This window comes from Pagrus major, chromosome 12 (assembly GCF_040436345.1).
Source record: "Pagrus major chromosome 12, Pma_NU_1.0".
In the NCBI taxonomy this organism is placed as follows: Eukaryota; Metazoa; Chordata; class Actinopteri; order Spariformes; family Sparidae; genus Pagrus; species Pagrus major.
In genome coordinates this window covers 12029846-12057644 of record NC_133226.1, presented here as the reverse complement: position 1 = coordinate 12057644, position 27799 = coordinate 12029846, and the positions used below count along the sequence as shown (strand labels likewise).

Here is a 27799-nt window from a genome sequence, read left to right as displayed (position 1 = left end):
GACAACAACATAAGTAGGCCTTTATCAAATAGGAGAGGTTGCATCACAATCAGTGCATTTCCAGGAGAGATGTGACACCAGGGAGCATCTCTCTCTCTGTAAAGCATGTGTGATTGACAGTAGATGGGATGGGAAGACCAAGGGCAGATTGTCCAATAGATAACTGATCACGGAAGGATAAAAGAAAAAACAATAAAATGCTAAAATGTGTCGCCAAATATATTTAGGCGGCTATTAATATATCTGGGCAGCCCACCCAAGTAAAGTCTATGTGTGGGAAACACTGCCAGACATTTCACGTACTTAACATTGTTAAGTTGTATTTCCTGGTTGCCCCTTGTCCTGAATAAATGATGTCCAACCATGGCGGTTAGGGTAACATACTGACACTCGTTAAATACTGACTGACCCGACCTACAATCCGAAAGCGTCGGTTGGGGAAAAAAAAAAATCAACTTTCTTACAAAGTGGACCTTTAAATGATCTTGAAATAATGCACTGAGAGACGTTCTGTACTATATGATCCCTCTAGACACAGCTTTAAAAACACAAGCTTGCATACACACAACATATATCTCATATTCTTCCTCCATGAGGGCGCCGTACCTTCTACAGGCTTCGGTTTATTTATACAAGCGTGCAAACACACAAAGCATATTCATGTACTTAAGAGTTCATGCACACACATTACACAAACACACGTTCAAATCTTTTATTTATATCCATATTAAGACTATTATTCACAGAGGACATAACACATGCGGCGCACACAGGCTGCCTCTCATTTCCACACGCATAGACACATAATTGAGGTGTGGAGTCGGTATTATAGAGTTTGACTTATGCTCAGTATGTGCTGCAGTATCTGGATGTGAAGGATAATTTATCTCCGTAATCCTGAACCCTGGTCCTCGTAATCCTTTAATACAGTAAAGTGTGGAGTACACAAGCTACAAACTATTAAGAAATGTTCAGACTGAAAGAAAGACAGACAGAAGGAGCGGATAGAGCCTTATATAGATTTGGCAGTGGGCCTACATCTTTCTTCACCTCATTAGCGTGTATGATTTTTACAGTATATTATGGTATGGTATATTTTTAGCGCTCACGTATAGAGCTTGCAGCACTGTCTGGCATAGTAAATTAACCCAACTATTTAAATTATTTGTTTTTCGATAGCGATGTGTGGCTGTGGACAGAGCAAACAGAGAAGTGCATAACGACTGACTGCAACAAAGCTGATTGTCCAAGCCAAAGAAAAACATTTGAGGTAGAATGCCAAGCTTCACGTGTGTGAGACATTGATTAATGTGGGCGCAGATTCGAAGCGTTGCTGAGTGGCTGATGCATCGGTGATCAGTGTAACGATGCGTTTGAAACGGGAGGGTTGAGACAGAGAGGCAGTGTGTGGGTGAGTGAGCCTGAAGAAAAAACAGACATGTGTTTATGTGATTTAATACATTTTGCTTCTTTGTGTTTGGTTAATGCAAATCTGTCGTCTTACATCCCCCACCACAGCCAGTTGTGAGGAATGGGGAGGGGGGGGGGGCAAAGCTCTGAAGAAATTTCAACACTTCCTACAGCATGAGACTTATCCGCATTAAGCTGGTTAAATTTAAAAATGCGTTTTTCCTCTCCGTTAAGGTCTTTCGCCCACAGTAAACTGGGAAGCTTTTCCAGGATAGATAAATCTTAAAGCGCTGGCTTGGTGTTCCGTCGTCTGACAACAGTCACGGAGCGCGGCTGCATTAAAACGCAGTACAGGTGACGGCAGAGACGGAGAGGATTTAAAGATTTAAAGCCTGAACTGAAATCAAATTCAGTCATCCCAGTCAAAAGTAATGTGTTTGACTGATTGACAGCAGCCAGCAGTCTTAGCTCTGGTTTATGTGATATCGCCGTGTTGGTATTGTTCCTGGCCGATCATGGCAACTGACCAATCACATTGCGGTGACGTCACAGGTGTTGTGAACATGTTCAACTTCGGAAAAGAGCGAGGCTGAGTGGGTCGAGTATAGGCTCGTCACCCAGGAGACAGAGTTTGTTTGGTTACACTTTGCTGTTGCAGTTTGGTTCGGTTAATTAAAGCCTGTGCAACTGTTGAGTTGACAAGTTAAATTCCTGTTTCAGTGTGAGCGCCTGGTTTCCCTCTGGCAGACTCGTAGGTCAAAGTTCACTGTGTTGTAAATGAGTCTTAATTCTTATAGCGTACTGTACAATATCGCACTACCAGACTACAAAATGCTGTCACACTCATTTTTACATTATTACCACTGTCAGACCTTTGACATCACATCCTGTTTTTGGTCGTTGCACATACACACACACACACGTACACACAAAACAAGTTCCACCACTATGGTATCACCACGACAACGTCACTCAAAAGCAGAATCATTTTCGCCCCCGCTCACGTGGCCTCCTCTGTCCCACAATACCTCCCTGTTTAGCCCTGATGAGCAGCTGCTGAGTCCCTTCAACTCCAGCCGCACTGACAGGAAATGAGTCACGGGTCCCATTTAACCTTACGACCTCACTGACTCTCAAAAGGTCACGGAGTAGCGCAGTCCCTTATAGTGTTTGTATTGTTCGTCGCCACCTCGAGGAAGAGGCCAGACCTTTGACAGACCTCCTGGACTTTTAAAAGGTTATGGCGCTGCACTGGAATGCAAGAGAAAGTTTTGAAGTAATTTGAAAAGTGAGTGTTGCATTAAAAGTTTTGAAATGCCATCATGTGAGTTCACTAATTAGAGCCAATTAAGTGTGATGAAGCTTTCTCTCGTCTCTTGGGTGTTCTCTGCCGATGACAAAGCATGGAGACAGGATTGTTTTGTGCTTTTAAATGGGAGAGAGGGAGCCGCTCTGAGCAGAAAATGTGACATTTCATACACACAACGGCAGCACTTAAAGATCTGCGGCTACAGGTTATTATCTTAATCTTCAGGGAGCATCAAAATTTTGACTTTGACCATTAAAATGCAAAGACTTTATCTTTTAACAGCCATCTCACTTGAGTACCTGAGTGTTACCTGAGTGACTTAGAGTAGTTTTCATTGCGGAGAGTAGAACACCACTTATGGCAAACTGGAGCTTGTTCAAAGATAATCAATTGACTAAAAGCTTAATGTCCTGAATTTTCCCCTCTTGTGAGATTATTTCTGAGAATCATTGTGATGGGAAACAAGTTAGAACGAGTTCACTTTTGAGTGACAGGGACTTGGGATCTAACAACAATGGCTGATGAAACCAAAAACTTTCAAAAATGACCCGTGTCGTGACACTAAAGAAGATCCCTGAAGAAGCAAAATGGAACTCAGCCATGATGAATAATACAAGACCTATCCAAGGCTTTTTCTAAGATACCGAGTGTCAGAGGAGTCAGAATGACATCAAACTGTCTTTATAAACTTCCACATTGCCTCACCATATGTGGGGAAAGCAAATGGGAGCTGAACAGAACTAAAATGTGCAGCAGTGAATTTCACCATCAACTGTTTTCAGCCAAATTTTGCTGTGGACAGCAGTGAAGAACAAATTCTGAAATGTGTGACAACTTGGGGATTGAGAGGTTTCTTACAAGAACTGGAATAAACAACAGAGCAGCTATTTTCTTCTGTAAATTACTGAAAAATTGGGCACTAGATATTTTCATGTTCACGACTGCTTAACATGATAACCTCTCTCCCTCTTAATGCAGTGAGTTCCTGTTGAGGTGCTGACATTGAGAGAGTGTTGCATTATGGTTTGATTGTAGCCTTAATGTCACTATGCTCATATGTTAACTTCAATCCCTTTTATTGTGTTTCTTTTAAAATTAGTTAAAGGCTCAATCCCACTTCCATTTTTTTTAGCTCTATCCCTTATCCCATCTTCAAATGTGCCCCTGCCTAACAGGTCATCAGTAGTCCTTCATGGCCTTTATGTAAACAGGCGCGACCAGACATTTCCAATATGCCGTCTTTAGCTGTGGTGATTTCAATCCTGGTATTATCACAATGCCATTTGCTATTTATCTGACGGAGAAAGAAGCATGGACGCTCGCAGTCCGTTAACAATTCGCAATTTCACACTATCAAGTCATCAAATGAAAAAGAACACTGCTTCATTACCTGGCCGCTACACACCCTGCCAGTCTGCACTGATATTAGAGGAGCGGTACCAAGTGCAGCAGCTTTTCTGCTGGACTTAAATTAAATTTCAGGCATCACATAGGGAGAAATGCAACACTGAAATACACCAGAATGCTGGGCTGTCATGCACAAATCAGCAAAAATACTGTAATGTTAGCTAGCCAGCTAGTTAGCAACCGAGACATCGGTTGTTTTATGCTTGTTAAAAAGAAAAGGACCGTAACACATTGAAACACCAGAGAGTTCCCATAACCCTCAGTTTGAAGTGTGCCTCTGAAAAACTATAATCGGAGGGCCGTGTAGTCCTAACACTTCACCATACGCCTCTAGTCCAACAAGAACTGGGATTCTGTATTGGGATCGGGCCAAAGTGTTTACGGAGCCCAGACCAACAAATATTTTGCTGCCAAGGAGGAAATACATTTCAGAATGCAAACAAGTCAAAATCATATCCCTATATCCTTACTGCAGGAGTGGACTGAGAACTAAAACATCAGCAAAGCAGCCAAGAACTTACTGGAGTCATGAAATAGCAAGATGTGGGGCTGCAAAAATGCTAACAGCGAGAGAAAAAATGAGCAAGCGTGCCAGTATGTGACTGACGGGCAGAAGGAATCTGCTGTACTTGACAACATACCTGGACAAGCTACAAGAATGTGGGACTTCCATTATGCTGCAGTGGAAGCATCTCACATTTTGTTTTACAAGAGGAAACACTTCAAGACTGAGGATTTATCCTTGGTGCTGATAGTACCTCTGGGAAGCTGTTTGAACAGATAGTGTTTCTACAAAGTACAAAATCTATTTTCCTGACATCAAGTGATGGAAAAGCTTGTCGTCTCATCATGTCGAAACAGCTTCGACTACACAGAGAGCAAAGTCTCAACTAAACGACATACGAGCCGACAAACACATATCACACAGATGTAAACGTCTCGAGCAAAGCAATCTTCTGCTTCTTATGCTGCTCTACACTAAAGGATTTCTCCCAACCAAATCTTATCAGAGCACCCATGGGTGCCAGTGCAAAAGATGCTATCATTATTCAAAGCAGTCGTAGCAGCTTCCCAATTTGCACGACCAGCTCGCTCAAAAAAAAAAAGACGGTTTACTTAAAGTATTACACCGAGATGATGTTGGATCCAAGGAATGAAAGCTTAAGTGTGTTTGACAGCGACGCTCCTGAAACCATTCCAGGGGCGTAACCCCGAGCGTAAACACAATTCACCGAAGAAATGAAGGATTTAGTCTCATTTGTGCAAACAGATAAGATCAAAGAGGGAGAATATAAGGAGGAGATAGAAAGAGAGGGAAATTGGGGGTGACACGCAGCCTGAATGACGCGTTTAATCGAACAGAAAATTGAGGCTGGATTGCCAGGCGCGAAAAGAGCGAGGATTAATTCATGCCGAGAAATCATTCGTCTACTCTGATCCGTTTCGCTCACCTTTCATCTCGCTGCTTTAAACTGAACATGACCTCCCTATTTCTCTCACACACCTTCTTTTACATGCATGTGTGTGTTCAGGGTTTACAGTTCGCACCTAGTTTTCTAATTGTTTGAAATCCTCCAATCCTCCAGCTCAATTTTTTAAATGAGGCCAACAGCTTTTGCAGTCCGTTAAATTTCTTTTCCACAGGTTTTCATTAACTGTCATATCTGGCGAATTAATATAAAAATATAATCTAATACTGGCCTGGAATTGCTTTATTAGACTTTAGAAAAGTGGTTTAGGGACATCCACTGTTTGAATTAAGATAGGCATGTAATCATTTGGATTAGTCGTCTGTTTTAATGAGTATACAGAATTGAATGTGGTCAGAGTAACAAAGTGAATGCCAAATGTATGGATTGTTTTATTGAGAGAGATAACATAACTCGAGGACTGAAGCTTCAAAATGTTGTAACACACAGCAGCTCAAGCACTACATGTATTTTTTTTTTTTGAGAGCCTTGTGCATGAAAAGCTGCACTCAGGTCAACAGGCAAGACCACTGTCGTGAGTGAGAAGATCATTGCCCAGTTTGTTGTCATCTGTGGTGACCATGACCTAATTTTCTCCTTAAAAAAGGGCAAACCAGCGTGCTCTAAAAGTGATTTGGTACCAACAAAAAAATGAATCAGCTTCGGCCAAGTTCAGGCCAAAGATCTGCGATGAAATCGAGCTGTCCCCGAAATGTTGCAGGGAAAAGTTGCAGCGATTTGAACTCACGCACCAGTGGGTGGTTTTAAATGCATTGCATGTCACTGGTTTCAACAGCCAATCAGCTGCTCGTACTGAAGTCAGTTACAAAATGTCAGCTGGTTGAAAAACAGAGTTTTTCAAAAATGTCAAATTTAAAAAAAAATGTACAACTTCACTGCTTTTCCTTTGCTCCGCTCATTCACCTTCACTCTCTGCCCCTCGCACTTATATTTAGATTTATGGTTGTGATGGTGAGTTATTTGCTACACATCTAATAATGAAACGTTGAAAACAAATCTAAAATTTGGAATAGAAGTACACAGAATCATTGCTATGGATGAGATCTACCATCTCATTTCGTCGTATTACAGTGAACTGGCAGCTTTTCAAAAGTAGCTGTAAGTTTCATCTAATCTCTTTGCCACTCGCTGCAGGTCTTGAGAGAGAAAAGTCCGACCTCACACAGTTCTCCACAATCTTTGATCTCTGCACAACTAACCAATACCCGTAAACAGCAAGCACATCCATAAGATAACATCCAAGAAGGGTTAGTATTACACAGTACAGCTGTGAATAAAGAGTTAACGCACTGTGTCGGCCAATGCACAAAGTTCAAAATCATATCTGGAAGGAAGAAATGGTATCGGAACGTCTCCACTGATAAACCTCTTTGCAGAAGTCTGACATTGATGTGATTCCTGGGACACAGCTGTATTATACGTATCTGAACTCATGTAGATTCTATGGAGCTCGCATATGCTCTCTTTTGCTTTCTCCACATTGTTCCCTTAACTTTGTATCACCGGAAGCACATTTTGAGCTGGAGCAGTGAAAATTGATCCTCAGTGATCAATTTCTTACAGCAGGAAACACAACTTTTGGAAGCGTGGGAGCTTCATTTCAGCAGTCTGGCTGAATCCGGTTTACATCACTCACTTTGTTTAGGAAATGAATATTGTTCTGTAAAAATCAGGAAAAAACAAGAACAATGAGCCTTATGTTACTGCAGGGACCCAAATCCACGCTGTCACTTTGTTTTTTGTACCTCAAATAATCTGGCCCACTTGATTTAATTAGCTCTATTTGTATATATATTAATATTTCCAGTAAATCCACAATAGGTTTAGCACGCAGCACTGCCTCTGCACAACAGAACTGTGACAAAGCCTCTGAAACAAGAAGGCGTCAGAACGAATACACTATAAGCTCTAATATCCTTTTATGAGTGGACCCAAAACAACAAATAATCAGTGGAATGTAACTAAGTACATTTACTTAAGTGTCCCTTTAGCACAAAATTCAGGTACTCGCACATTCTATGCAACTTTTTACTTCTTCTCAACGACATCTCAGAGGCAAATATTGTACTTTTCTACTCCACTACATTTGCCTGACTGCTTTTCTATGCACTTCCTGTCAAGTGGACACCACCAATCTCCAAATTTGGTGTTTCAAATTAACATTTTTCTGATAATAAGGATGATTAAGTGTTTGCTCTTGGGTTGAGAAACTACTTCTTCACTAAATGAACTATTTAAGAACCTTGGATTACTAATCTTAGATTGAGCTATGCATCAACACAAACATGAGCACAGCAGTTTGTCTGAGTTCATGAAAAGAGATACGTTCTCACAGGTCCAGAGATGCTACAAACATATAATAGTGTTAGAGAATTCAATGCATTGCTGTAGATTTAAAGGGGCTCTACCCTTTTAAGATGCAATATGTAAGATTTGGCCACCTATAGATGTCAAACTCCAAACAAATAGAGGGAAGCATATCACCAGAGTAACTGCTAACTGCTGAGAACTGTTATAGACTAAATGATTGAATAAACTCAAGTTTTGTCCTGTGTTCTCGGTATGTGCGACTCTGAGGAAAACAGAAATGATCCAGTTGTCCTTGCAAAAGCGGCACCGTTAATAATACTACTTGGAAACGCTAAGGGGGAAAAGTTGTCCATTGCCACTTTAAGTGAAGGATCTGGCTACTTCTTCCACCACTGCAAATAACCATGACAGGAATGAACACTCAGAATTAGTCTTTCTCTCAGCAGGGGTTCTTCTGTGAAATAGGTCAGGATGAAGTCTCAAATTTGTGCCTTTACATCTTTAGCTCTTAATTTTAAAAAGTGATTTTCTCAATTTAAAAACACAAGTTTTACAGTTTAAATCCAAACAGGAAATTAGCTTCTGTTTTGGCCAGAAAGGATACACAAAGACATGGACATGCATCTATTTTGGCTTTGTTCCACTCATGTAATTTAAATGGGAGACAATACTTTCAATTTGAATGTGTTATAATTTAACTATTATATATTGTAGATTGTATGCAGCGAACAGGAAACGAGACAACAGGCAGAAGGGAAGGGAAAGTCATCAGTTAGCTTACAGCCCTCTATGTTGAAGCAGATGGCACATGTGTCACCCTGCTGAAACACTCAATCACTTCTCTTCAGGAACTGTTTTGCTCTTCTGCGTGTAACGGGACACAAATCTGACTTGTTGAAAATGATTCTGTACATTCTGGCGGATGTGCTTACTCAGACAACCAGTTTCCATTCAGTCTGAGGTGTGAATGTCATTTCCTCGACACTTGGGAGGAAAATCTGTCCTAATTTGCATGTTTGTGTGTGTGTGAGAGCGTGACAACGAGGATTAAGATGTGACTGTAAGTGAATCATCTAATCCCTGGTTTAGGAACAGCTGGTTTTCCAGAAAGCTGCGGCTCAACTCCTGTCTGTTCCTGGAGGCAGCGAGGAGGAAGGTGTAGAGGCAGGGAGAATACAAAGAGGAAATGACACAGAGACAGAGGGTTGTGAGAGAGGAGGGAGAAAGAAGAAACAAATAATGCTCAGAGGGAAAAGTGAAGACCAAAGTAAAGAGAGGAGAAAGTGGAGACAGAAGAGGGGAAAGAAGTTGGATCGAGAATGTAAACTGAACTGAAGTTAACCTCATGGTTTCTTCTCGTGTTAGACAGTGTGTGATCCAAAGCAGAATTAGATGCACAAAATACATCATTTTAACCAACAAATTTGCCAATACTTATAATGGTTTAGGGTTAAGAAGTCCTATCATCAAAGTACACCCACATATAGTTTGTAATGATGCAAGCAATGGCTGACCTTTCGCTAGTTTGACGATATGAAAAATGTTTTTTTTCCGCGACCTCTTTGCTGAGACTGTCAATCCCTGGCTATAGTCTGAAGATTTTGGTTTGCCGTGGGCAAAATTTGCTTCATCTGTTCCAGCAGCAACTCAGCTCCATTTCAGAGGCCAACACACTGCACCAGTGGCATCCCTGTGTATAGTCAAGTCTTATCAGCTCTGCTGTTGCAGGCCTGTCAAGCCCATCCAATCAGCTCATCACACCCATATGAAAAGATTGGACAGGCAACCTGTCTGTCTGCCTGCCTGTGTACTCATTGAGGATGACTGGGATCTTCCACACTGCTAGGCAGATGTATTTCTAAAGCTAGCGAGCTAGCGGCACATGAATGACAGAGAAAGTGCAGCCAAACTTGAACCAAAGCGCGAGCTAATACAGCAGCACAAAGCAGCTCTTGAACCAAAGAACAGACCTGATGCAGCAGCTACAGACTTGTTCAGCAGCTAACCCAGTTAGCACAAAGCACACACATCTACAGCTGAAGGAACAAGTGTCGCACTGGTTAGCCTTTTCAGGCTGAGGTAGATTCATGACATTCATTCAGTTTTTTGCTAAAGACAAAAAAAGACAACTTGTTGAATGTAGCCAATTAGCCGCTAAACCATTTCCTTACTAGCTGCAAGGCAGTTGGTGTTGGTTGGGTTGAGATCTGTTCGGTTAGAAACTTTCAAAATTTCACTTCACTGGCTCTTGCTGGTTTCTACAGTCCTACCAACCCCGACTTTTAAGAGTGTGCGAGAGAGAGACACACATATCTCACAAATAAATAAATAATGCATGTGCGCAAACATTCATAAAAGATTCATAACAAACAAAGTCCTTATCAGTTATCCAACCATTTATACAGTATGACAGGTCAAGTATTTGTGACTGAATGATGGAGTAAGTGAGTGGCAGAAAAGGAAGGGAAGGAGAAAGGGGACTTAAAGACAGATTAAAGAGAGATTAAAGGTAAACAAACTGATGAAGCCAATTAGAACATCCCCCCTGTAACTGAAGCTTAATTTAACAGGCATACGTTTCAGTGGCTCCACTGAGGGAAAAAGCCCCCGAACCTTCTTTGAAGTTCCTCGCTCTGTGGGCGGTAATGTGGCATGGCACCCAGCCAAAGCCCACAAACACAAGGATTTAATAAAGCTCGCCCCATGTCCCTTGATAGTGAGGATAAGGGAGAGGGATGTAAAGCTACACACAAATACACAAGCACACACGCACGTGACAGATTTGAACTATCACAGAGTCAGATCTTCAATTTGTTCGTTTACTGTCTCTGTGTGTTTGAGTAATTGTGCCTCTGGGTATTTCAGGCTATCCAACTGAGCACATCTCAGACTGTAAATGTCAGTATTTGCATGTGATTTCAGAATTAAGAAGGAAGTTTTAAATTTCTGAGAACAAAAAAAAGGGATTATATTCGATCCAGTCTAGAGCTGCAACAATCGGCCGATGAAAAGAAAATGTATTGCCACCTATGTCGCTAGTCAGTGGTGGACTCGAAAAATATTTAAAGGACACCACCTCTATGTGGGGGGGTATATAGTCATCTCGTCACTATATATTTATAGTGAAGAGATGACACCCTGTTTCGGCACCCTGCCATAGGGGGCACTTTACCATGTTGTATCTACCAAAGTTGCATCCAAAAGGAGACTTTTGCAGCATTTTTTTATGAACAAAAGGTCATTCACTATTTCATAATTGTTTTTCTGTCAAATCCTCAATCGATCAGCTAATCAATATCACATGCAGATTGTTTTCCATCTCTGTGACATTCAAGGATATGGAAAACGTCAATCAAATCCCTCTCACAGAAACGAGGGACAATGCCCATGATTAAATGCCATTATATTACTCTACTAATGTATGTATATAGTGAACACCTCCACAGGCATGTATTTTTGCATTGTCCTTGTGTGCGGTTCATAAAGCTCACACGAAAGCCATAAAATAGCAGCCATGTGTCGCTGAAGTGATCCTCACAAAGACCACAATGTCTCTCTAGTGTTGGCTGAGGAATGCTGGCAACTGGCATGTCCACATGCAGAAATTCCCACACATACATGCTCTATATGTGTTTGACTCTATTTTTAGCGTGGCCCGGTTCTTAACACTAACCCGACTGCGAGATTAAGCCTGTAGTCCAGACTGCAGTTCACACAATCATGAGCACCACTTGAAATCCAGCAGACTGTTAGTGGCTCATTACTTTCAGTTGATAGGAAGTTGAGTATCAACACTGGGCTAAAAGAAAGTGGGCCTAATTGCCAGTGATAGTTGGATGAAGACGTAGCTTATCTCTGCCACCCACTCAATCTCTCTTGGTCCCCCCCACTCTTGTCTAATTCTCTTCATTTCACTTGGACCATGAGAGAAATGAGATCAGGAGCACATCACGGTCTTGAAGTTGATTCCATGGATGACAAGCGATCGTCCTCATCCATTCCCTTTCCTTTCTTTGTCGCTTTCATCATTCACTCTGCTGTGACTTGTTAAAAAATGACAAATGCTAATGAGAGACAAGCTATGAGATCACCACTGTGGCAATGATGCCCACACACAACCACACACACGCACACATACAATCATGCACGCATACATTTCATGGCGACACAAGAGAAGGAGCTGACATGCACACAGACACACACAGAACCGCATTTATTATAATTCTGCCAGTTTCTGCAAGCAATTTCAGAGCAGCTTTGTTGCCGCTTTTGGGTTTTCTTGATCGTGCTATTAAAGCCGTCTACTGAAAGTACGGCTGGCAGCGCTATAGATTATTTTAGGTCTGAGCATGCGAGCCAGCGCAACACCAGAAACCACTGTAATTACAAGATCTGGTCGGTCCTTTGAATAGCAATGGAAACCAAATCCTTGATCTGGTCGAAGACAAGAGGGAGAGGCGGGGCTCCTGGGGTTAAAATAGAACTGTCCACATGGAGTTGATTTGAGGTTTTCTATATGGGGAGCCCTGTAGTGGGCCTGCTCGAGTAATGAAGTCAGTTTGAGCCAATGGAAAAAGACTGTATCGCGTGCAGCTCTGTTGTGGCAAACAGCACTCACTTGACCACAATATTAAACCCACCACTACTGTAAAACCAAGCAGAAATAGCTGGGGAAGAACTCTGCTGTGTTGAGACTACAAACTGATGTTTTGGATCCACACTTTTGTTAAGAAATGAAAAGCAAGTAAGCTGACAAGATGCAGTATAAATAACACAGGAGAGACTTTAAGTACTGTATCGTAGGTAACTGGACTCTCATCCAAGAGGCTTCTTCAACTGAAGAAGAGGTGAAATGTCTTCAAGAAACTGAAACAAGTCCAGTTGCCTAAGATACAGCACTATGAATTACCATGACCTGGATGACTGAGAACCTTCATCAACAACACAGGAGAGAGTGAATATAAGTGTGTTTGTATATTAATCTGAAATGCACATGTAATACATGAACACATTTCCCTACAGCAACAATGGCTGGTGTTTTTTAGATATGTCCGACACAAGTTAGACAGTTACACATAAACGTACCCTGTCATTCACTTGCTGTTTGTGTGAGGCTTGCACACGAGCCGACTGGTTGACGTCCTTCTGAGCAAAATGAACCACCATGCTCGCTTGTAACCTCTCCTAGCAGAAAATCAATCCACATGGAGCACTGAAGTTAGGTCGTGTCCTATTCTACTTAATGGCAGAAGGGGTTGTAAAGACTTAATTGAATAGATAGAAAAACAGCCACGTTTTCAGCTTTGTGACAAGGCATTTTTCAGAAGATTCAGTGACTCTGTAAATGGTTTGTTTGGCTTAAGCAATAGGAGAATTGTCTTAGAGTTGACTGAGTAAAAGTCCCTTTCATTAAATCTGTGTTGTTTTACTTTATAAAGTGATGCCTATTTTAATTTGTGAGTAATGAAGCTTACAGTTTTCACTGATTATTTGGAGTAATGAACATCTTATGATGATCATATTTATGCAACTATTCACATCTGATTTTTATCCACTTAAAATAGCCCTGGTGTTAACACTTTACAGTACGGTGCACTTAAATGTGCGTATTTACTACGGAACAAGTGAGGAATAAATTAGGCATGACCTGATAATAAATGAATTGTTAATGAGTAATCACTGAATAACTGTGACATGAGGACTACATGGTAGATAATAATGAGTTACTAGAGAACAGACTTGAAGATACGATACTAATGAATCAGTAGGTAATGACTAGTTCAGTAATATCTGTGAATCAACATAGTGAGGAACTCTGAACCAGCCGCTGAGTGGAACAAACTAGTAACAACTCCTTAATTACTAATTACTTAATCATTATTAAAGTATTATTATTATTATCAAGCAAAATAATACATGATATTAAGTAGTAGGGGTGGCTGAAAAAAAAAAAAAAATAAAAAATAAAAAATAAAAAAAAAAAAAATCGATCCACATAAGAATCTGGATTCCTGTCTCGTATGATTCAGAATTGGATCACAAACGTCAAAAATTGATTTTCTAAATGTTAAATAATAGCGTGATGTTGACGGAAGGAAAAATGTGGAACTGAACTGACGAGGGTTGTGCAGCACTACATATCTTGAAGTTCATTTTCAAGAAAGGCAGCGGTTGCAAGCATTTCTTTTATCTAATGAATGAATAATTTCCTTTGCAAGACAAATGTGAAGTAGGCCACATGTATCTTCATAATTATGTGTAGCTGTGAACTCAACTCAATCAGCAGCTCCTTATCATACATGAATAATGAGGGTATTGTAAAGTTTTGGTCCTGGTTATTCTGAAGACATGAGAAATGTTTCAGTACATAGACATTTGAAGCTAATGTATGACTTGAGATGCTGCTATATGGTAGAAGTACAAAAACCCATATTTAATTATGGGACTCAAAGGAAAAAATGAGTTATTTTAAGGTTGAAAAGTCAGCCAGAGACCAGGCAAACTTAGAATAAAGAACCATGTTCAATTGGCCCAGTAAGCCTGACTGATGGGATAGTTGAAGCACTGAGTCCCGCCACATTAAAAAGCCTCAGCATCTCAGTCCTACATCATTTATGTGTTGAGATCTTTAGTTGATCTGACTTTTCCCAAGTGAAAAATGTCCTGTAATTGTTGAATTCTCCCAGAATCAAACATCTTCTGCTGGAATGAACAAAGCTGAGCAGCATGATGTGGTTACACTCTAAGCCATGTTTTTCAGTTTGGAAAAAAAGGCTTAATTTGCCCAGAGTATGCAACGGATGATTTAGATGTCCTCATGAAGTCTGACTATTAGTTCATCCAAGCCAAAGCCAAAGTTTATCTTTGTGAAACTGGCCCGAGATCACTCACATTCGGTATCCGATCACAGACAGGGATTTGAAGACACGCAGTGTCTATAAATCTTTGTCTTCCTACCAGAATCTTCCATTTAACCAGCAGGCTTCCTTCTCTGCATTAGCAAATCTCAGTAATGAATTCACCCAATTTATCCGGTGTTGTTATTGACTGAAACATCAAGCAGAAATGTTGCAGCTGCCACACATCAGTCCCACACTGCCATGCTGCAGTGGGAGCCAACAAAGTGTCAGCCCTTAAGATCCTCGTTGAATTGGCCTCTAAGGATATTATAAACTCTGAAAATCTCCTCAGAAACCTACAACTCCCTGGAGAACTTTTACACTTAGTAAAGCTGCGATGACAGATTGGATGGGAGCGGATTTAAGGACTCGCTGGTTTCCGCAGCATCTTCCTCTCTCTCCCTGAGAAGCAGAGAATGTGCTACTGAACTGTCTCTTGTGATCTCTGTCAATCATAACACAATGATATATTCTGTCCTACTGTGTAGTCATCTCCCACTTGACGTCCCTAAATAAAAGTGTCCTCGCCCTGGATGTGAGCCCCGTGATACAGCGCTACAGACAGAAAAGGTCACACGGTTTGATGGAAGTGGGACAGCGGTGCTAAAAGTATCCTTAGAGTCCAGCATGACACTGCAATGAGGAGAAATACCAGGTAACTGGCATTTTGTGATCCACACAGACCTCCAGACAGACCACAGATGTTGGAGATGATTACTTAAAAGGGGACACTTCACTCCAGAATCAAAAATACATATTTTTTCTCCTAACTGTAGTGCTATTTATCCATCTGTGTAAATGTGAGTTTCTGAGTTTTGGAGATATCAGCCACAGAGAGGTCTGAAGTAGGTGACACTCGGCTTGTGGTGCTCAAAGCAAGATAATCCACACTTTGTTGTGAGCAGTTTCTCGTAGAAACCATTTTCTCTCTACCAGAGATGGGGAGTACTTATGTATACAACCTGGACCTGAGTTGCACTTACGTCGCCACACACAGACTTGAGACTCGACTTGAAAAAATTGTTTTAAGTCTGGTGAGCTGACTGTCATTCCCTCTCTCCCTCCCATCTCTTTCACAAGCGCACGGCCACAGATGATGACGTATGCTGACGATGCTGATGTCATCACCTTGAACTATAAAGACTTCTTACAAGGCCCTAAGAAAAGACTCACCAAACACAACGTCTGTGGAATCAAAATAAAGGACACTAAATTGACCGACTTTATCAGACATCTGAAAACAAACCTGGGCAGGTTGCAGTTGTTAAAGTTGACGTTAGCATCTATGGATGGTAAGCAAACATGTTAGCTCAGCATAATGAGCTATCTAACATTAGCTTGCTTGATTAGATTGGTGCTGACTGAATATTTGACAGTGCAGCTCAGTTAGCTAGCCTCTCGTCCATAAGTAGATGCACGCTTCCTTCTGCGCATTGAATATAGTTCCCACATGAGCACCACAAGTCATCTAGCCATCTAGCTCCATTATATTCGATAGAAGGTCCATATCTCCAAAACTTGGCCACTCACACCAGAACAATTTAGATGGATAAACAGCACTATAAGTAAGAGGAAAAGAGAGAAAAATATGTATTTTTTATTTTGGGGTGAACCGTACCTTTAAAAGTATCTTACAGGTATAACATTTTAGAGTGACATGTACCGAACCCTTGTTATCAAAATTCATTGCAAGTGAAGTGAACAGTGTGCAGGAGTTTTTTCCTGAAAACATTTTAAAGTGGAATCTTTAAAACTCAACACAATAAAAAAAAACAAGAAAAGCTCAACTTCACGTCTGCCACTCTTTCAATTATGTATTCCATCTCATTTCATTTCATACGCTTTTTCCTTTCTTGACCCTGGCTGATTACTTTTTTCAGCGCAGCAATTTCTCCATCATACTTTCCCGCGACTGTCACTGCATACAGTTTTCTCTTTGAGCCCCCTCTACTCCTGCGCCGCTGGGCGTAATCAGAAGAACCTCGATGTGCTGGTAGAAGAAAGCCCCCTATGGAGTGAAAGAGGGAAACTGAAAGAGGGAGACTGAGAAAGTGTGGTGACAGAGTATAACACTGGTGAAATGCTCACTCATGAGAGGCAAAGAGAGAGCTAATGAGGGGTGGTCATAGTGGTGCCGGGCAGGCTCAGTATTACGAGGCCTCGCAGGAAGCGAGAGTGGTAGAAGAAGGTGGGGAGGGTGGTGTCTACCAGGTCTTTTCTTTTCTTTTCTTTTCAATTCAGCGGACCCGAGGCCATATGGTATTCTCATTGAAGAAATTATAAAAGCAAAATGAGAATAAGAAGCAGACTGGCAGGGTGTGGTTATCCCATCAGACAAGCGCTGCACACTCGTCTGACTTCTTTCAACACATCAAAAATGACAGAAAATTCAATTTTACTCAATGAAAGCAGACTTAAAAGGTCAGTTTCTGTTAGATTAAATATTAATTAAACTGCTTTTATCAGCAGCTGATCTAGTCACCTCAATCTTATGACAGCTGCTAAAGCAAGTACATCGCTGCTTCCGAAGGCGAATAGTCCCTCAAGGAGCTCAGCCGTTCTGTAGCGCAGGAAACAGCCATCAGGAGTAAAATGATATGATGAGCGGAAAACATACTGCAGATTACATTACAGCTGTTATGTAGCACTTCCCTGAAATGCTGAAATTGCAAATTGGTCCTCTGCACTGATATACTGGGCTAGATAACAGCAAAAGTAGAAACTGGATGCCTCAGAGCTGTGCTTAAGTTTGTGGATCAGCTAATTACAGCGTACAGCAGCTACAAAGAGAGACGGATACATTCAGCAATCCAGCTCGACTAAAAGCCAAGTGACACAGCGCGCTGCCTCTGAAGTGAAGTGGGACTAGGGAGCAGCAGAGCCGGAGATCAGGACACGGTTCTGTGGGTAGATGGTTGTTTTTGTGGAACAGGTCCCAAATGCATCACCATTACAAACACAACTGGGCACACAAGACAGGAAAAACCCTCTCAAACCCGAAACAACCAATTATCCACCTGCTATGAACAGCTGAGAGCAATTTCAATCAATGCAGGGGAAGTCATATTTAAAAGTCAATCAGACGGTCACAGGGGAGGAGTGTCTCTGTGGACGGGTGCCCATCTGTCCGCCTGTCTGTCAGCTCTCACACTCAGGTGTACCATCTTATTCACTCACTGTACTAGAGCTGCAACGATCAAGTCTATTAAAAGGCACCATGTGGAATTTTCGACCACTAAAAAGCAATGCTTTTACTAGTGGGTCTACATTTGGTTTGTATGAGGACGCACAGGCATCCGTGGGATAATATGGGTGATGCAATACACAATCCTGCTGCCGGTTTCATGCTGTGCTGCTTGAGTGACATTTGGCAGCGGTAAAAACAAAGCCATTCTCCATCTACAAAATTTGAAAAATCATCTTTGCAAATGTTTTATGAGGAGATAAAATGGATTCCACATGTTTGCTAGACCAAAATGAAATGCTCCATAAGTCTTGGTGAGAAACAGTAAATGTAAATATAGGCAGAAATTGCCATTTGTGGGCGCCCCCCACAGTTTCTGAGTGAACACAGTAACACCTTTCACCCCATTATGAGACACTGTACCATCAAAATGATGCTGAAGCTGTTATTTTAAGGTTAAACAAGTTACATAATGTTGGTATGAGTTTGATTTTGTTGTACTTGTACTTTACTAGACCATTTTCTGCCACTATACACACTATTCGACTCCACTACATTTTGGAGGCAAATATTGCACATTTACTCCACTACATGTATTTGAAATAAGTTATTTTGCAGAAACTGAAACAAAATGCTGAATATCAGATCCGATGATTGGTAAGGCCAATAATCGGTCAACCCATAGTATACAGTATAAACATATATGCAATTATAAATATAATTTACTTTAACAAGTACTTTTAATGCTTAAGTACATTTAATATCTGAGAATTTTACTCAAGAATTATTCATAAGGGTGACGTTCATTTTTACCCGAGTGATAATTTTAACAGAATACCTTTATTCTTACTCAAGCTTGACTTTTAGGTACTTTTTACAACACTCAACGTAAGTTTTTGTGTGCAAGTAAACTCCACAGGGTACCTTTACACAACCAGTCAATCAACAGGAAATTAAATGTCAACTATTTTGATAATAGATTAATCGTTTCAGTCATTTTTCAAGCAAAAATGTCAAACATTTCCTGGTTTAAGCGTCTTACATGTAAGGATCTGCTACTGTTCTTTGTCATAGATGATAGTAAATAAAGAGTCTTTGAGTTTTGGATTATTGGTTGGACAAAAAAAGCAATTTAAAGATGTCATTTTCTTAACCTTTTATAGATTTAACGAAGAATCAATTAATCATGAAAATTATTGGCAGAGTGATCAATAATGAAAGTAATCATTAGTGGGAGCCCTAGATCGTTCAAATCTTTGATCCAAACACACTCACGCTACACACGGCAGCCAAAACTATAGATTAGTCGATCAACAGAAAAGTAATCAGACACCATTTTGATAATCTGTTAATCATCAGTCATTCTTTTTGCAAACATCTGCCAGTTCCCACTTCTCCAGTGTGAAGATTTGCTGCTCTTCTCTGTTTTATATCACTGTAAATGGAATATTATTGGGTTTTGGACTACTAGATTTTATAAACAAAACAACAAATCAATCAAGAAAATAAGTGTCAGTCACAGCCCTGCTTCTATAACCCTCCAACCAGCTTTAAGCCAGTTCTTCAGCTCAATTTTTTGGTTTGTAGGCTGATAAAAGATGGTGGGCAGCTGCTGCCCGGCACAGGAGCTCATATAAACCAGCAGTACGGCATGAAATGACAGGGAGCTTCAGTAAACACACAGCTGATGAGCAGAGTTGAATACCTCACGAGCAATAAACACAGATAGTTTTCTCAATAGTCGGTGAACCAAACCAGGAACAAAACAGCAGGGATTACTGCTTTTACACTGATTATGTGCTGAGAAAAAGAATTCCAGTGATGCCCACGTTTCTCAGTCTCTGCTGCATGTGATAGAAGCCAAGTGTTTGCTCACACACTCAAACGAAGCTTAATGGGGGGATAATATAGTATCAAGGCAGCTTTAAGGATTGGCTGACTAAACATCAAATCATTCGCATCCAACCACCCAACACTGTGTAGAAAAGATATTAAGATGAAAATACAGCCATTATCTACTCAGTCAGGTGAAGTTTCATGGTCAGCAAAAGATTTCTGGAGCTTCGCAGCAAAACAGCGTCGCAGCTTTCTCCTTAACCACTGAAGTAGACGGGGACTTGTTTTGAAACTGGGAAAAACAACCGAAAAAAGACATAAAATGGCTCCATACAGCTTGTCTGGTGTAATCAAAGTCTCCAGAAGCCCCAAGATTGCGAACAGATTTGAAAAAAAGGTTATTTACACTTATTTTTAAGCTCAAGTTCTTCACTGTAGCTGCTGAGCTAAAAGCGTCAGCACGCACTCGATCTGAAGCGGGTGACCAAGCTCAACCACACGTCCAGGTTGTAAATTATGTCTTTTCAAATCAATCTGGGATCTTGGAGCTACCAGAGACTTGGATTACACCAGACAAGCTGTATGGAGCCATTTTATGTTTATTTTTTTATGTGTTTTTTAAAACTAGTCCCCATCTACTTCAGTTGTTTAGGAGAACACTGCAACACGGTTTTGCTGTGAAGCTCCAGAAATGTTTTGTGGACTATGAAAATTCACCCGGCTTTCCATCCGCATTGGGGTGAGAAAATAATGAGTTTTTAATTTTTGGGTGAACTTATCCTTTAAATCACTACTTTTAACAACAAAAAATGTAACAACTACATTAAGCAGTGATGGACATATACCCATCAACCTTGTACTAGACCTATAGCTCAACAATGCTTTTTCAAGATAAGTAACCGGCCACATAACACCAACACTAACTCCGAGTCCCACCATGTGCCTGTGCTCAACAAACTTGGTGGACTTGCGGTACAATTCATGTCTGCAGCTACGAGTATCTAAGACTAAGAAGATGAATGGTTGTTGCCTGGTGGCACACATCCACAGGGACGTGGTCCAGCAACAGAAATACCTCTGCAATAAGTCTTTGACAATAGAGTTCATCCTCAAGCTTCTGTACCCCCCCAAAAAAGAAAACAAAACCAAACAGAGAAACAGTGCAGCTGAAGAGCAGCGGTACAACACCAATCCATCAATCCATGGTTGAGATGTGAAGATGTTTGGGAAGACTGATGCTCAGTAGAGCACAAACAGATGAGAAAAGTATGTGATGTTAGAGCTATTAAAGCAAACAATTAATTAGGATGTTGTCCCAAGAGTTGCTAATTAGCAGATAACTTGTTTGATCTGCAGCTGCTCCGCTCATCAAATTCCAAATAAGAAGCAGAAGAATTCTCTTCTAAACTATTGATGAACGATTGAATAATAGCTTTAATCTGCTCCGATACAGTCTGTTGAAAGGTTAGGCTCGTTCGAATGATTAAGCATCCATTCAGAAAACAAATTCGGTGCATGTAAGAGACAATTATTTGCTCCACATTGACACAATCATCACGTACTAATAAATCAAGCTACTTAATTCACAGCTCGCACTCTTTATAAACAAGCTGAGGTCCCCAGAGCACTGTGTGGAGCTAGAAAGGTGGCAGGGTCCGCCAAAGGATGACACTTTAATCAGAAGAGAAAGATCTTCATTGACTGTTTTTTTATGTCTAAACAAACTGAAGAAACAAACTGACCTTAAAAGCCAACACAATTCATACCATTTTACTTTGTTTATATTTGGCGGACCCTGCCACCTTTCTAGCTTCAGACAGTGTTAATTCAGTTGCGGAAAAGATAAATATTTCTGAATTTGTATTAGTAATCCATTTATATTGCAAATATTTAAATTGTGACTTCTCAAAAAACTACATAGTGCCCCTTTAAGGTGATTCAATGAACAAAACACCCATTCACAAAATGTGAGAGACAATGATTTGCTCCATATTGTCTCAATCATCGTGCACTACTAAATTAAACTACTAAATCCACAGCTTACATGTTAATATCTTCTCATTAAAACTGTTCAAATGGCTGTTTTATTTCACTGATCACTTCTCCATATAAACGACCTCATTCTAAACCTAGTGATTGTTTCAGCTCGGCTTCAGATGACATATTGGAGCAGTCTTTCAAAGGCAACAGCCAATAAGGTCTTATGGCTTGGTTTGTCAGTGTGCTGGAAGCATGGACAGTGGCTGGAAGTGAGCCTCGTGTGCCATTTATCAGTGGCAGGGTATACACTACACTATATGTCAGCATGCTGTGGAGCAGGTCGATATGCCGCCAAGGCAAATACATTTACATGTATTTATTGCCAGACATTACAGGGACCTTTATCCCTGCTTTGGATAACAGGCTGTTAATTTTGTTTCCCCATCAGCATCACATGCAGCCTGAGATGCCAGGCTGCAGCCATGCACTGCTGCTGCTGCTGCTGCTGCTGCGAGGTGTTAACATTCAGATCAAGTATGGAGAGAATCCGCATCCAAAAGTAGAGGTAGAACAGAGGGGAAACTTGCACTTGCAAGTGGTGATAAGTAGCAAAACTTGTGCAAAAAAGGTAGAAAACTTACCACCCCGGTGTCCAGCTGCTCGGTGGTCGCAGAAGGAGCCGCTCCGGTCAGAGGTAAAAACCACAATATGGGCACCAGCAGCGGCAGCAGCGGCGGCAGCATCTCCGGAGAAATATTCCTCATCCACTTGTGAACAGCCAGAGACATCATGATGCCCTATGACAGGCTGCTCCTGCAGGGCTCAGACACCGACCCCGACAGCCGCATCCACGGGATCAACCGCACGCCGACACTCGCGTAAAATCCGCCCGCATAAGTCTACCTCACTGTTGAGCGCAAACACATAAAACACATGAAACCCAGCGGCCGGTGAGGACGTTTCGGAAGTTTGTTCCCCCGCAAAAAACACGGCACTTGTATCAATCAGCTGCGCGGTCACAATGAGAAGGGAAAACGTGTGCGTTCTTGTCCTATGTCAGAAGAAACATCAGAGGTGACATCCCTGCAGCGCAGAAGAAGAAAAAGAAGAAGAAGAAGAGGAGAGCTCCCCTCCTGATCGTGCCGTGTCGAGCACTGGGGAATGAAAGCGGCTGCGTGTGGTTTTTGTCCCGAGCAGCGGCGGAGGAGACCGCTCGCTGACGCACACGCAGCGAGAGTGAGTGAGTATTTGGCCCGAAGGATTTATGGAGGGAGAGAAGGAGAGAGGGAGGGAGGGAGGGGGAGGCGGAGGAGGGTTGTTGAGCGGCTTTTTAGCCCACTTGGACACTACTGAATTCATGACGCGCGTCGTGCGTAATTTGAGAGTCTCCAGGGTTGAGACCAAAGTCACAAAACGCAATTTGTCAGTGTTTTATGAGGAATGTGTCAGAGTTAAGTGGCTTTGACGTGTCTTGGAGGGAATCCAGTTTTGAGCCAGTAGCCTGAGTTTTATTTTGACTTTATTCCAACACATAGCTTCACACAATCTGGAGTTATAGAGACGGATAGCGCAGAATAGATGTCTTTAAACAAGAGGGACGTTTTTATGACTCCTGTTTAGCCTCTTGCTCCTAATGACATTCACTCAGCTGTGCTTCTTGTTTTTTTTGTTAAGAGAGCCAAGTCACGCCCCTTCCGGTGGAACCCATGGGACCATATTTTGGAAAAACTTAGTATGACAGTGAATGGAGAGAGACAAATAGTTTTTGATCACGCTTGAACTGTGCCATGAACTACATATAATATGTTTGTCAATTAAAAAGATAATTTTCCAAGTCAGTAAGTCACAGTTTGTCGTAGTTTAAGTAAAATATCATCTAGTTTTGTGTTAAACGATCACTGAACTACACCGTCTCACTCAACCCACGTCACCAACGCCAACATGGCCGCTGACTCGGCAAAGAAAAGGTACTTAAAACAATCTGGCCATATTGACACCTGCAGTTATGTGACAGGGTAGTATACAGTACCAGCTCTCCGTCCTGATTGGATAAAGTGGGCAGGGATACCAGAACATTTCTTTTCTCTTTGACTGTGTGAGCAGGTGGAGGAGAGACATGAGTTACTGACCGAATACTCTATAACAGGGATTACTGTTTGAATACAGAGTTATTTTACACTCATTGTGATAAGAAAATAACTCTTACTGCAGCTTTAACATCATATATGGTGGTATGAGGTCAGAGTAGATAATGACGGTAGGAGAAGGAAATGCATTACTTTATGGTAATTACTTAATGTAAAACTTTATGGGCATGTTTGCACTTGCACTAATATCAATAGTGCAATATCTCTTGTGAATCAGACCTGAGATGGAGCAGATAGCGGCTGCAAGTGATGTGCAGTAACTGGTATTATAAACTGCCGCAATCCACTCCTTGTAAATTTGCCCTTCAGAGTTTTCTTTAATATTCTCAATTTTCATCATTAATTGTAAATTGCCTGCACAAAAGCAAAATGTAGAGTTGATGCACGTATAATATCAAAGGGGACAATTAAAACCACAATTATGTAAAATGATTGACAAATGGAATTAAGTTTAATGAATCAACCTTGAGCTACGACTAGCCACTAGTGAGAGACATATTAAAGATTCAGTTTTTTTCAATATGTGATTTTAAAACTTACTTGCGTGAGGAAGTGTGTCTTCAGTAAGATTTGCATTTGCCCTGGTCCAAGCTGAGAAAGGATTTTGAGGGGAAAGCCTCGAAAGGTTTGAGAAAAGGCGAGAGATGAAGAAAGAGGGCGTAAGTAATATTTTATGCTCTTTCACTGCATCACCAGAGAGAAATCTCAAAGTAGATAGCTACAAAAGGTCATTCGATTATTTTTCATCCAAACCTCATTGAGTCAGTATCATATACACAACCTCTTTCATCTGTGTGCCCTTTAAGGACATGTGAGGAAGGCAATCAAATCCACTGCTCAGAAAGCAAGAACAAATACCTTCACTATCACTACTGATACTGTAATAATAAGACTTTCAATTAAAATGTGGGCAGTGAGCTTTCAAAGAGTTAAATTACCCCCAATTAAATATACATATCAGCAGAAGTGAGATCACTGGCGTAGAGGAAGCTGCATATGTCTCTGAAATGCAAAGAAGTTTTATTTTGTACCCCTCATTACACTTCTATTTTCACCACATTTGAGAAAACATCAGAGGAAAGCATAAAACAATTTGCTGAGCTATGGAGATAATTACGACATGAAACAGTTGTACCGTCCCACTGCTTTCTTCTTTGGAGAAAAGATTAATATACTTATTTATTTCTTTTGTGTTGCATAATGTTAAAATCCACCAGGTAATAAGGAAACATACTGTAATGACTTTAACAGTCATTAAGAGCTACATGCCCCTGTAGCATATTAACCAGTTAATACGCTGACTGATTGGTTGATGTTCCAGCATGTGAACGAGTCGGAATAAAAAATGGGCGAACATGTGCGAACACACACACTTCCATTTCTTATTCAGATCCATCACAGTCAGTCATCACTGGTCCACAGGAGAAAGGCATGTAAAATATGTTTCAAGCTCTGCTGTGTCATTGCTGAAGGCTTAAAACTTCTCAATTTTACTGCTTCCACTCCCGGTCAGGCTGGTCTCACAGCCACAACATTAGGATAATTGTAGCATCTGCATGTCTTCTGGACAGAATAACCCTGAAGTCATTCAGTTTTTTTATTAACAGAAGGTTAAAACATCAATTTACTCGTGTCAGTGTGCTCTGCACTTTTTACCTGGAGAGTTTCACCATCTTCACACTATTTCCCAGAGAAATTTAGTTCATTTTCCTCGGTGTGATCGGATAATTATAGAGAAATCCATTGCCCAGTGTGGACGTGAACTGAATTGAGTTTGTTGTCTGCTATATTGTAACACATGCATTTTAATAGTTGTTGAAGCATTTTGAGCCAAATTGGCCTCAGACCTCCTGCACTGCTGAGAATTATTAACTTAAAAGATAGATGAATAATGTCGAATGTCTGGCTTTAGCATTTCATAATGTAGTGTACCGTAGTATCACACTGAGGAGTGACAAAACTGTTTTTGTGTGACTTATTGGGCTGTTTGAACATGAAGAATGGTCTATATAAAATATGGACAGAGCTTTTGTCGCGGGACTCTGCCGAGTTCTGTGTGGAGGGCCGGGCTCAGCCGTGCATTTTGTGAATATATTGGAGTGTCCTCGGGCTCTCTGTCAGATCCAATATCCTCTCCAGCTTCACCTTCTCATCCAAATATGGCCACCTCTGCCTCCGAAAACCCAAGATGGCAATGGCCATAAAACCAAACTCGAGACTTCAAAACAATAGTCCACAAACCAATGACGTCATGGTTAGTTTGCCCATGGCATGGAGTCAGTGTTTGATAATTGTTGATATTATATTTAATGGCTCATTAATTGCTATGTCAAAACTGCATTCATTCAATCTCTTTGCTCTTTATTCTCTGTCTTTTATGTTATTCTCTGTGTTTGACAAAGAAACTTAAACACCTGTGGAATATGAATGCAGCCTCTGAATAGATAAATAGGCACACAGATGAAGCTCCTTGTATGTGTTCTGCACTTTGATAATGAGCCAATGTGGAAAGTTCTGCTGATCAAAATAAATGCCATCGTCTACATTAACAAGGAAAAGACCCTTTCTGGGCTCTCACAGCTTTTGTACAACCATCACCAGCTACACTTCATTACCATAAGCAAGAATCAACATGGCATGCATCTCTCTATATAACCATAATCCTCCTAATTATGTTGGAAACCATGTCTGACCAATCAGATCATTTGGCAGAGAGTCTCCAAGGCTGGCATCCATCTGCATTCCCTCCCATATGCTCTCCATTTTGTGAAAATGCAAGAAATCCACAGTGTTTAGGACCATTCCTAAACTACTTAGAGTCTCAAGGCAAATCCCATCAATCTTATTCACTGAAATCTTGAATTAATGTCTCTTTGTCACATTTGTTTTTCTTTATGAGCAGTTTCAGCTTCTCTATTCATGTCCAGCCTTGAGCAGCAGTGACAATTGAAAGACACTGTCCTTTTTCTGACTCTAAAAAAAGTCTTTAAAGTTTGTTGGTTTTTTAGCATAGAGCTTTACTTCCCTCTACACCGCCATGCATAAATAGTATGCAAACTTAAATTGGTTTAATGCAAATATTCACCCCTGGGAAGTTTGAATGCAGTAAACCCTATTTAGCCTGCCAGTGTGCATGAGCTGTACTGTAAATAACATTTCCAGTAACATTTATTTAGTTTGGAGGGCTTGTCAATGTCACTCTGGACAGTTCAATCAATGATGGTAAAGGACGAGTTGTGATTAATCAATCTCTCGCGGTGTATGTGCATGTGTCACTTCCACCAGTGCATCCTTCTTCCTCTCAAATTCTCTCCCATCCAATCTTTCTGTCACAGACTCTGCAGACTTTGATGTACAGTTCTAGTAAATCCACGACAGCTCGGGGCTGCCTCACCATAAAATCTACAGTGGATGCATATGAGTGCTCTCCCGCTGACTTTTTCGAGCCTTTATGCTCACTTTCACTGAGTGAACTTTACTCGGGGATGCAATCCATAATTCATATGATTGTGTCCTTTAAAATGGGGATGGCAGAAGACGCCCAAAAGTGTCCAAAAACAAATAAACAGAAAGAAAACATGAAGCCAGCAAGGTGTCGAGGTCTGAGTGTAGATATACTTAAGACATTTTTCAGGATGCTAGCAGCATGTCTTTAGTGATTGCAGTGTTGGCTGGTCAGTTGATAGCTGTTGAGATCTGAAAAATCTCAACACCTACTGGTTGGATTGCCATTACAGCCATTCACGGTCCCCAGAGGACGAAGCCATCTGAGTTTAGTGATCCCATGATTTACGTATTTGTGCCAACATGTATTTGACATGTGTGGT

General features: G+C 41.0%; 1 protein-coding gene across 2 annotated transcripts in view; it reads right to left on the bottom strand.

Moving 5' to 3' along the window:
• The window catches only part of LOC141006010 (matrix metalloproteinase-17-like), a 79439-nt gene extending 56416 nt beyond the window's left edge, over positions 1–23023 (bottom strand). For both annotated transcript variants that reach the window (XM_073478088.1, XM_073478089.1), the window contains exon 1: positions 22467–23023. In XM_073478088.1, coding sequence (XP_073334189.1) covers positions 22467–22616 — 150 coding nt within the window. In that variant the 5' untranslated portion in view covers positions 22617–23023. The remainder of the gene's footprint in view (positions 1–22466) is intronic.
• Positions 23024–27799: the final 4776 nt, after the last annotated feature.